The 12,557-nt window shown below is 42.4% G+C and overlaps 1 protein-coding gene across 1 annotated transcript; it reads left to right on the forward strand.

Moving 5' to 3' along the window:
- The first annotated feature begins 1,583 nt into the window (after positions 1 to 1,583).
- On the forward strand, positions 1,584 to 10,598 carry LOC308318224 (uncharacterized protein). Its single transcript, XM_080767683.1, has 4 exons — positions 1,584 to 1,949; positions 5,376 to 5,471; positions 5,933 to 6,031; positions 9,357 to 10,598. The coding sequence occupies exons 1-4, from the start codon at positions 1,652 to 1,654 to the stop codon at positions 10,400 to 10,402; spliced, it is 1,539 nt and encodes a 512-aa protein (XP_080623809.1). The 5' UTR covers positions 1,584 to 1,651; the 3' UTR covers positions 10,403 to 10,598.
- Positions 10,599 to 12,557: the final 1,959 nt, after the last annotated feature.

The raw sequence follows: 12,557 nt of genomic DNA on the forward strand, positions 1-12,557 counted from the left end.
TTATGTTAACCTGGTGAGTTTGCATTTGATAATGTTGTGCAATGAATTGATCAAAAGAAAAAAATTGTAGAAAAATCTATTTTAGATATAATTATCATAGTAGCCTATGTCAGGGAGGTTTTCATGATGCACTGTTTATTAAAATGTGATTTTTAAATACTTTCCTTGTATTTGAAAAGCAGTAGGCCTACTCGGTCTATGTTTAAAACCTCAGGCTAGCACAAATTAGTGTAATTTTGCATTTTAAGAGACATTCTTTAACTCACTGAAGAACCTTGAAATACATGCAGACCAGTCAATCAGTGTTCTGCTAGTGACATCTGGTGGCCTCTGCTCCAAGACTGACACATTCTAACTAGTAAAGAAACAAGAGAATATACCTTCTAAACTTAGCCATTCAATATTTATGTTCAATAGTTCCAACGTTATTTATCAATAGTAATCAACAGCCTGGCTCGGGAGCATTCACTGACAGATAGGTAGGTCTGTCAATGAAATTAATATAACATTTATACTAAAGATGGCCATTACTCCTCATGTAATGAAGCATATGCGGTAGCACATTGTAAGATTTGATTGTAACATTTGCACAGTAAGATGAACCATATTTTCAGAATTATGAAAATGTATCAATTTCCTCTATATTTAAGAGCAACAGGGCAGGAGGGACATGTTATGCTTTACCATCAGTAGCCTAATCATGCAATTAAACCTAAAACATTGATTGCAAATTAAACAGTGGGGTTTCCTGTCAAAAATGCTTCTTCCTGAAGTCATGTCACTTGAGAAGGGACATAATGGCTTTGCATCAGCGTAACGCCCGGGGCACAGGTACAGTAAAGTCGGGGACAAAATGGATTTAAAGATTTTATCCTAAGCATTAAAATACGTTTATCACACATTTGGTGAGAACTGAAGCATTATAACTATAGCCTACTTTATAGCCTAATAAGAATTCAAATTTTAGATTTGGTTTTAATTTGATTATAATCTGTAACTGAAACTGAATAAACATGGCGGGTGACACATGGCATTTTAGCATACCTCTACTCAAATCAAATGGATTCTACTCTGAGGTACAAATGCTTTTTTTTTTTAATGGTAGAAAAGCTTTAAAAGTATAAGATAAGTATTTTGGAATAGTGGTTTTGCTCACAGGCTTTTATGACCTGGGGACACAGATCATCCCCCCCACCCACACACGTTTGATCCAGCCATATTTTAATGTTTATTCACAAAATGCATAACCTTGGTTATGTAAAATAATCTTGTTTCTAAAACCTTGCTTTGTGGATCAATAGTGTTACGTTTATTTTACGCCCCACTAGGGGGCGTCTGGATCCTTTATTGCGCATGCTTGAACCAGAGTAATCTAGTTAGGAGTGGCGACGTGGGCGTTAAGGGCTATATTTCCAAACATTGGAATTTGGAACTATCCCATTGAGATAGAATGGGCACTTCCGCATTCCACTGTTACAATATGGGAGTCAACGCTACAGTGTCGCCACTCTTACTAGATTACTCTGGCTTGAACCACGTCAACGTTCACCAATCTTCCTTGACGTTCACCCGGAAGTAAGAGCGGGTTGCTTTTGGTTGTTTAACTTGTTTATTCATCTCGGTGAGCAACAACAAAGAGCTCTGTGGGCAAATGTCTCATAATAAAGGAGGTGGAATGTTTCAAATAGAGTCTGTACGGCTGTCGATAAATGAACACCTGACGTCAGTGGGAGAGGAGATATTGTGCGTTTTGGAGGAACAGCGAGACGATGATGTTTGCAACGTGAAGCTTAATGTCAGAGTGTTTGTGATGGAGCGTCTCAGTACAGCGGCTAAGTTCATGTTCAGCCTCTTCCAGAGAGAGATGGAGACACTAGAAACTCTGCTGGAGAGACGAGGTAAACTGCTGGACGTGATTTTACAGCCACGCGTCAAACTACACAGAGCAGGTTTGTTAAGTTGCACTTAAAACACATGTACACACGTTTGAGGCAGATAGTAGCCTAACTACAATAAGCTTAAAGGTTCAATGACACCTTACGTAGGTTGTAGGGTGACCACTGACCAGAAGGGTATCTGGAGAACTCGCCAGTTTACGAACTCGCCGCCATTTAGTGCATTTTAGTTTTACTTCACATTCATTTAAATTGCATTGAATTTAGAGAGAGAGGGGATAGTTGTTTATAGTTAACACTAGAGAAAGTAGGAATGCTAAAAGTTTAAACACCAAAGTACAGAAACAATGTAATTAATTAGTAAATATATCCTGATTGGTATTCACATACTCACCTTTTTATCATCATCTAGCTGACCATTTAATTGCACAAAATAATTTGATCACTTTGGAAATTAACTATAACAGCTGTGGGTTTGACATACTTCACTGATGAAGACAGCATGTTAGCATATCGATGAAGACATCCCTTAATCAGGGTAGGCACACCTGAGCTTCCACGCGCAGCCAAAAGCCGCTCGTGCCCGGCGTCTCTTCCGTGTCCACGTTTTTACTACCCACTTTCGCACCAGTGAGGGTTGGGAGGGGGGGCAAGGTGTAGTTATAGTTAGATGAGCCGTGAAAACTTCTACATTTGATCATCCATTTATTCCATTAGATTATTAGACCATAGACCATTTTTATGATTTTATCCAGAATGAAAACATTCTCTGAGGTAAATTAGTTATAATGTTTTAGTTATTTCAAATATGCTGCAGTAGCATATTTGAAATAACTAAAACATTATAACTGCTGTAATATATTCTTCTTGGAAATATACAAAAAGATACTCCTATGGAAAGGCTATATTATTTTACTTATATTGACCAATTTAGTAGGCTTTATTATAGCCTATGTAAGGTTTAACCTCATCATAATCCCCACATAGCGTACATTTACGAGAAATTCAACACCAAAGTAGGCTAGTAGTAGTTGTGAATGAGCAAACTGGACATTTGGACTGAATGTTTCCTTTATCCTCGTGTTGTTTTCGCCAAAGTTTTTATTTGTGTTGTTTCTCATAAGCGCAGCTCCGTTGTGCTTCACGTTCCACACAGCCTCTGCCTTGACTTCTGTGTGCTGACTGCTGCCCTGCGGACCCAGTGTGCGGTAGCCCCTCCCACCCCTCACTGGTGCGAAAGTGGGTAGTAAAAACGGGGACGGAAATTAAGCTTTTCCGAGAATCTGGCCGACGCAGCATTCTGTCGCGTGGGTGGAGCTTAATTTCAATCCACCAGCTGTCTAAATACGCGGAAGAGACGCCTGCTACGAGCAAACTTTTGGCCACGCATGGAAGTCCAGGTGTGCTTACACCCGTTGCGGGGAACAGACATCCGTCTTTTCAGGCGTCCCACAAATTGAGAACCTGATAGTTGGCTTTCTGCTGTCTTTTCCTGCCAGATGTGTTTTTAAGCCTGTTAAAATAACATGAGAAATATTTAATAATGTTTAATAACAAAATCATAGGAAATATTAGGCCTATATGAGGGGTGGGAAACTTTGACGATGGAGAGAGCCCCTATATTTCCACACTCACTCCAGAGGGCCATATTTACATATATTACTTATATACTGTTGTAGCAAAAATAACCGATCTAAAAGCTCAAAACACGGCACGTTTTGAGCTTGTAGATCGGCTTTTTTTGTTGTTGCTATATTTGAATTGAAATCCTGAGAAATTCACAATTTGATTTAATTTCAAATGCCTTTAATTCTAGTTATGTTAACTTCATGAACTAAATACAAATACATTGGGCCTAAAATAGATGATAACATTTTATTGTCGTGGTCTCAGTTAAAACTGTCTGAAACGCACACGACGGTGCACACTGAGCACTAAAGCTAGGCTAATAATAATAATAATAATAATAATACATTTTATTTATAAGGCGCCTTTCAGGGCACTCAAGGTCGCCGTACAGGTTAAAAACAGTACAAGTTAAAAGCAGAACAGTTAAAAGCAGAACAAAAACACAGCTTGCAGCAGAAGACAGAGGTCATGCAGGGTCATAGGCCTGCCTAAACAGGTGGGTTTTGAGGTGGGTTTGGAAAGTGGTGATAGAGTCCATGTTTCTGATGTCAGGGGGGAGGGAGTTCCAGAGGTGAGGGGCAGAGCGGCTGAAGGCTCTTGACCCCATGGTGGACAGACGGGCTGGGAGGACTTTCAGGGTGAGGGAGGATGCAGACCTGAGAGACCGGGTGGGGATGTTGACGTGGACAAGGTCAGACAGGTATGGGGGGGCGAGGTTATGGATGGCCTTGAAAGTATGGAGAAGGATCTTGTAGTCGATGCGTGATTTTATGGGAATGCGTGATTTTAGGCTAGCAGGTTAGGCTAGTCGTTTGGATGGCACATTTGTGTTCGTAGCCTACTGGCTAAATATGGAATAAAGAAATCACACCCGTGTGAAGTGAGGGGCACTCTTATCATCATACATCTCATTCTGGCCAATCACAACTTATGTCCAGCTTTTAATGTTTGTGTTTACACAAACACTCAAAACTGGCCATTCATTATCAATGGCATTTAATAAATAAATTAAATAATAATTTCTATCGAATATCTTAGTTACAATTCAATTGAGTTGAGGTGTTTTTATTTATTATTTATTTTTAGGGTAACTGTTGCATAATTGCAATTTCACACCCGAGTCCCGTCCCCCGGGGTTGAAGCATGAAGTCTAGCAATCAGAATGCCTCTCTACAGGGATACAGTGAGTGTCCCTGCAGTGAGTGGGTAGTCGGGCTGCTCTCACAGCCTGACCCATGCAACTACGTCCATTTTTGAGTGGTGCACCCACTCCAAGGAACAGCAATGTCCGTGTCATGTGTTGTACATGCGCCTATGTGACGTTAATGAGCACCAGTATATACCAGTAGGGGCCATTAGGGGCGCTGTTGTACTGCACTGTTGCCTGCTAATGAGAGAGAGAGAGAGAGAGAGAGAGAGAGAGAGAGAGAGAGAGAGAGGAGGGGGGGAGTTGCACCATTCACACGGGTGAAGAAGCTTAAAAACAAAGTACTTCATATGAACAACCTTAGTGCAACTAAAAGATTTGGTGGGGTATAAATTATGTTTGTCGCTGATGCAGCCCCCGCACTTCTACCGGCTTGAGCCTAGGGTTCGTGTTGCAAGGCTGTGAGCGAGGGGAGACACAGACAGGGATAAGTGGAAGGAGACGTATGTCAATACAATACAGTAGATAAGAGTACATTACAATATGCCCCAAACTGCTGCATGACGTCATCACAAGATGTATGATACTTGGTACAGTATCATAATGATATTGTCGGGCTGTGTCATGCCCCCTTCGAAAGGGGCATGTTTTACATTCAACCTTCATCTACAAGCCATGTTACTTATTCTATTCCTTCATTCCAGACCAGTGTGGGGTGTCCAGCCTGCAGGTGAATATGAACTCTCCACAACCATTCAGGACCGTTTCTGTTAAACAGGAACCTGAAGACCAACTGGACAGTGAGTTTAATGCTCTCTCCCTCTCTGTTATGTTCCATATATTACAGTTACATAATTTAAGAAGATTCTAGAGCATTCCAAATATACAGTATCTTATTTAAATGCTACATCATGTACAATGTACATTTATAGTCCAACTCTCAACCTTCATCTACAAGCCATGTTACCAGAGGCTTTCCAGGAAATACATGTTGGGCAGGCAAGATGTGCAAGATCAAAAGCACTCAAAGAGATATACCTCCCAGACGAGTACGCTACAAAGGCTGAAAGGCATGCATTTGCATTCCAATGGGTGATTGAGGGTCGCGCTCTACGTGCAACAGCCAATCAGCTGTTCTCAGGTCTGGTGTTTGTCCTGTTTTGGCCAGGCATAAATGGATTTGGACAGGCATGTCCTCGCCTTATTGTAGATACGCCACTGCATGTTACATCAAAGGCCTTATTCTATTCCTTCATTCCAGACCAGTGTGTGGACACCAGCCTGCAAGTGAAGATGAGTTCTCCTCAACCATCCAGAACCGTTTCTGTTAAACTGGAACCTGAAGTCCTCCTGGACACCAGTAAGTTTCATGCTCTTTCTTTAATTCTCTTCTCTTGTAGGACTACCTCCTCATCAATGATTCAATAATATAAAAACCCTGTTTCTTGATATTGCATTTAATTTTGGCATCCTGTGGGAAAGTGTTCAGATTTTGAATGCTGGTATATTTTGAACCATCAATATCACATCCCTCTACATAGTCAAATGCCTGCATTGTTATCATGGCACATGAGTGTAAACGCACAGTGTCACCATACCAGTAGCGTCAAGCTCTGGCTGCCAATTACAATCTCCAAAAGGCTTTTTATGCTTTCTCATCACTAACCATTTCAAATGGAACAGCCCTCACAGACTTCAAGGCCCTCATTTATCAATCGAGTGTAAAATCTGCCACAGATTCGAGTGCAGGTTTCGTAGTACACCCACGTCGCCACGGCATTTATAAAGTGATCGCAAACAGCTGATCCTTCCTTAATTTCGTTCTGACGTTAATAAATGTGACGCCTGAAATCTATCTGGCACGCCCTATGAAATCAAGCCTCGCCCTCGTTTTTGCGACTGAACACATGAAATACGACCTGTGGGAACCATGGAAACAAGGTTTTCTCCCGTGCCTTGCCCGCCTCACGCACCTCTCTCTCACACACACACACACACACACACACGCAGAAGCACACGCAACTTGCAAGCCCACTGGTGTCTTGTTAAATAAAGAACGAACACCTGCATGAATTAAATAAAGTTGTAGGCCTACCCTGTCTGTTTTCCTCTCACCTCGCTTGCTTTGCTGTCATGTCCACGCATGCACGCATATACATGACACATCGACATCGCATCGCCATGAATGGAATTAGTTTGTAGGCTGGCCTATATTAATTTTACCCATTCGTGCGCAGTGCACGGCGAAGGCGTGATACTGCGCACTGCTGTGATATTAAAGTCCTGTGGGTGACATGCCTGCATGAGAGATAGGCTATCATGTCGTCAAGGCAGCTCACAATCAACGTTTATGTAGTGATTTGATCATTGATGAACGAATCATAAACATATGGATGAAGGCTTGCCGCTTGCGCTGGTATGTGTTGGCGACGCACGCCGCGGTCCCGTCCTCCCGACCCCCGAAAATGATGTCGCTTTTATCTGAACTGTCAAAACTGTCTAAGCACTTATAAATGGTGAATGATTAAGCCCCTTACGCCTATAGCCTGCTAGTACTTACTACAAATAGGCAAGCTGTATTGTATGCTTGTCATTGTCACTTGGAAATAAAGGCGTGCAGTCCATTCATGCCTTTAAAAAAATATATATATCATAATCGCATATGCCGCATCACCGCGTCCGCATGCGCTCCAAAATCATCTCACAAGTGCGCTCGCATAACAAGTGTTTGATTAAGCACAAACTAATACATTGTAAACATGTTATATTGTTTTTAATTGCGCGATTTTAATTACTTGTAAAGTTGGAAATCTCTCTTTTGTTTTTTACATACACATACCGTTTTATATTAACATTTTAGGAGTGAAAACATATGTTTAGATGCCTGTGACAGTGTCAGCAGTTCAGACAAGGCTGCTCCGCTTGTGTAAGACAGAAAAAAAAGCGTACGCCAGCTGAGGAGCAAACGTGGATTTTGAACGTTGTCACGTTCAATTTCAAGCTTTGGCGGAAATGGTAAATGTCAAAAATGTCGGCAATTTCGGCGTGCACCCATATTTTGGCGTACGCACGGTTGATAAATGAGGGCCCAAGTGAACGTGATCCTAAATCAGTGAGTCTGTTAGGGGGACATTGGAATTGGGCCAGAAAGACTGAAAGAGAAGAATTAGCCCTTTGCTAAACCCCATCCCAAAAGGAGATTGTCCAATGCCAATTGACTCTTCGTTAAGTCCCACCCAAGCCTGTTGTTGGCCAATACCACGTTAGCAACGGTTACTAGGTTAGGATCCTAGTCAAGCTTTCAATGGTGGGGCCTGTTTCACGAAACTTGGATTAGAGATTAAGCCGGGATTTAACACATATCCTGGCTTAATATATCCTGGATCAGCGATTAACCGGTTTCATGAAAGCTGGTTAATCTTGCCAGATTAATTTAACCATTTAACCTGGATATGTTGAGGCTTGATTCGGTTTCATGAAAGTGATGCTACATTAGTTACCATGGAAACTAATGCTTTGGATTTAGCCTGCTCCGGACCAGGCTAACAGCCAGGTTTAACCTAATCCTGATGTCTTTACGGTTCATTAAGCAGTCAAACTGATCACAAACCAATGATGTTTTCCAGACTTATTCAATTATTATGGGTTCATGTTGCCTTATTTGTATCGATTTGCATTAAAGGACAAATTTAAGCACTATATAAAATCAAATATATAGCAAAATATATAGGCTGCACAACATCATGACAACTTGTGAGCTTGTAGATCAGCTGCTTTTGGTGAATGTTCCCCAGAATAGGTTTGTTGTCGTGCAAGTGCACGGTTAAGAATAATTATTATATTATATTATATTATATTATTATTTTTTGTTGTAAAAGTGAAAACCACTAAATATTACCATTACTCAGTTTTACAACATATTACCATTGTAACGTTTCACCCACTATTGAACCCATGACCCACAGTTCACCAGTCTGGCCCCTGTCTGGACAACAATCCCCTTCCCCAAAGGTAGCTCCCTCAGAGGAGGGAGTTATGGCCAAATATCACAATGCGACAATATCATTATGCTTACAATATTAAGAATTCTGTTTTATGTTAATAGTAGTTGTAAAATGTAAAGTATATTTTTGGGGTAGTTAATCATTCAGTCTAGTGCTATTGAGAGTATGTTCTCTCTTTAATTACAGCAGCAGTATTTATTTTAGAAGCTTAAGTCTTGAATAGATTAGTGAAGATACTGAGATATACAGAAGGGGCAGTAATGCAACTAGTAAGGATGCAAACTGCCATAATACCCCATGAAGAAGAAGGATCAGTAAATCTGTGTTCCGCAGAATGGTTCTAGAGAGAAAAAGCCAGGTTGTCTATTCAGCCAGGCTTGCTGATCCCGGCTCACCAAATCCGCCAATTCTGAGCCTCACTTGGCTTTAGTGGAACGGAATGAACCTGTCTGAAAAGACCAGGATTTAAAAAGCCTGGTTTTGGCCTAAATCCTGGATTAGTTAATCCAAGTTTCGTGAAACAGGCCCCTGCTCACAATGCATTGTTGTGAGCTTGCAGATCTGATGTTGACACACAATTGTTTGTGCATGTGTGCTTGTATGTGTGTACAGCTGTCTGGTCAATGGGAATTTTAAGTTTAAACATTTTAAACGTTTTCTCTCATTGTAACTTTTGCCTAGACTTCCTGCACCTCCCTGTGTGTCAAGAGGAGGTTTCACCTGAACAGCAGGAGATGAGCCCCAGTCTGGTCCAGGAGGAACCAGAACCTCCACACATTAAAGATGAACAGGAGGAGCTACTTCAAAGACCAGAGGAGGCTGATGGTTCAACGTTGACATTACTAGCAGTGAAAAGTGAAGGTGGTGATTTAAACCGAGACACAGAGACTCTAGCTGGCACCTCAACTCAACACATGAAGACACAAGCCGATGTAAAGGACTGTGGAACATCACAGCCCACTAGTGATGACCAGCTCCTCTCTTCTCACCGTTCTGAATCTGACATCACTGAAGACAGTGATGAGTGGGAGGAGGATACCAGGGTGGTCAATCAGTCAGCTTTAAAAACATTTAAATCACATGTAACACAGCATGTGAAAGGAGACGAGCTGTCCCAAGATGTGATATCATTTGAACAAAGTCACTCCATGAAGACGCACACGGGGAAGAAAAGCTTAATTTGTACGGAGTGTGGCAAAATGTTCACTACAAAGGGAAATCTGAAGGCGCACACAATGACCCATAGAGGGGCGCACACAATGACTCATAGAGGGGAAAAACCCTTTACATGTACAGTGTGTGGTAAAGGCTATTGGCGACAGGGCCATATAAATGAACACATGATGACCCATACGGGCGAAAAGCCATTTACTTGTACACTTTGTGGCAAAGGCTTTGTTCACAGAGGTCACCTAAAAACCCACATGATGACTCATACAGGGGAAAAGCCCTTTACTTGTGCAGTTTGTGGCAAGGGCTTCAGTCAAAAGGTTCACCTAAAGGAACACATGATGACTCATACAGGGGAAAGGCCCTTTACATGTCTAGTTTGTGGTAAAGGCTGTAGGCGACAGGGTGAAATAAAAGAACACATGATGACTCATACGGGGGGAAAGCCCTTTACTTGTACAGTTTGCGGCAAAGGCTTTGTTCACAGAGGTCACCTAAAACCACACATGAGGACTCATACAGGGGAAAGGCCCTATACAGATTGTGTCAACAACTAGTCAAAGTGCCTCACAGGAGTCATGCAAGAACAAATGCACAGATTGTGATCTAGACGCTGTGCGTTCTGACATTATTGATCAGATTGCCTTGTAATCCACTCTTCTGCCCGTTATTACCGATAACTGCATATAGCTATGTGCTGTTTAGGGCTATGTGTTTAAATCTTTGGAATTTATTACTCTTAAAAAAATGATGACGATGTTGACGAAGAATGAAAAGGCACGTCGTCATGACTTTGTTGAAGAAAAGCTCAAATGTTGATGTTGATTCAGAAGTGTAGTTCAAAACCCAGTGTAATTTTAATTTCATTTTTTAATTTTAATTGACAGTGTTTGGAAAGTATCATAACAGACGTCCTAAGGTATTTATTTCCCCCCCGAGTTTCTGTTGGTAAGGCTGTAACTTTGTCACATGGTGCGGCTGATTCCAGGCATCACTTTAGTGGTAAAAAGTTACCTTTTGTACATAATAGTAATATAATATTAATTTATGACCAGTAAGACGCCTAATGGCGAGAAGCGACCTCGCCCTAAAGGCTGAGGTTGCATGCACGCATCTGCCATGCCAAAGCGCTGGCGCTTTGGCATGGGGGGGTCAGATCAACATGGAATTAATTCTGTACTGGCCACAGGGGCGGAGCTACCGGGGGGGTGAGGGGGGTGGTCACACCCCGGCCCGGACCTCCGGGGGGCCCGGGCTGTCAGATGATCGATTGACGATTTTTTTACACAGTCACTCACGACTGATAAAACCAGCGGGCCCCCACGAATCCCGCAATTAACCAGATACAGAGCTTATATAGCCTATAATAGCCTACACTTTAGCAAAATATCATGTATGATGAGAATGTACTGCGCTGGACTGTAGGCTACAAGCACCGTGGAGTCTGTCTCACACTCTCTCCAACAGACATCCCAGCCACGCTCCAAAAGTGCAAGTCTCTCTCTGACGCCCTGTGGAAGTCCCTTCCGCAGCCCTCTGGTGATATTCTCAGTCCCGTGCGCGGGTTTTCAAATCCCAGCAAATAAACAAAACCACGTAACTACTCACCGACACAAAGCCTGCTAGACCTTGTTAAAAGTCTATTTTCGTATCTGGGAAGCGTCTCAGGTCCCCAGCTTCTCTAAAATACACTTTGTGCCATCTTAATAACGCAATGTACCCTGCATTTTACCGGGCAGTCATTTCTTCTACTATGGCATTTTCGGGTTTTGCCTGCGCCGATCTGGTTGGATAAATTTTATTTAATGATTAAAATAGTGCATTTTATAGAGAAGCTGGGGCTGCAGAAGGGACTTCCACAGAGAGAGACTCGCTGTATAAGCGGTCCAGGGCTACAAAAGTGGCAGCACCTGTCACTCATTAGTAGGCTAATCACTCTGTGAGAATTTAGGAGTGCATATACATGTGTGGACTTCCTTTTCTCCACAACGGACTGTTTCGATTCTAAACCCCTTCTTGTTGCTTTTCCCTGTGTGCGATCAATCAGCAAGTGAAACAGAACACAAAGATGAGTAGTAGCCTATTTATTTTTTAACACGCAGCACCTCTCTCTCTCTCTCTCTCTCTCTCTCTCTCTACGTCTCTCTCTCTCTATGTCTCTCTCTCTCTCGTGTGTGCATTGCTGCGCAATGTCACAGACACAGACGCGATCAACCAAATATAACACTTTCCCTCTATCTGTGACTGTGATCAGCTCCTCACACACATCTACGTCTCTCTCTCTCTCGTGTGTGCATTGCATTGACGCGATCAACCAAATATAACACTTTCCCGGCCTCATCTGTGACTGTGATCAGCTCAGCAGCAACTGTTAACGTAATTATTTTTTCTTCCGTTCGGGGGGGGGGGGGGCGGGGGGGGTGCTGTTTGGAGTCTGGTTCGGTGAGGCCCGGTCGTGCTGTCTCACCCCCCGGCCCGGCCCAATGTTGTTCCGCCACTGACTGGCCATATACTGTAAGGAGCATGTCTTGAGTGTACAGGGTTTGATGAGGTTAGATCAACATATGGAATGTCAGAACAGGTCAACTCCATAGAGATCTAAGGGTGGTAGCGGTATGACATCAGGGATCTCTATCTCTGAGGTTACGAGACCGTCACCGTGGCACCATATATGGGGGCTTTACCATGTATGGGGATTTTGAGTTACTGTCT

The sequence above is a fragment of the Protomyctophum bolini genome (genome assembly GCF_963924005.1).
Source record: "Protomyctophum bolini genome assembly, chromosome: 7".
Lineage (NCBI taxonomy): Eukaryota > Metazoa > Chordata > Actinopteri > Myctophiformes > Myctophidae > Protomyctophum > Protomyctophum bolini.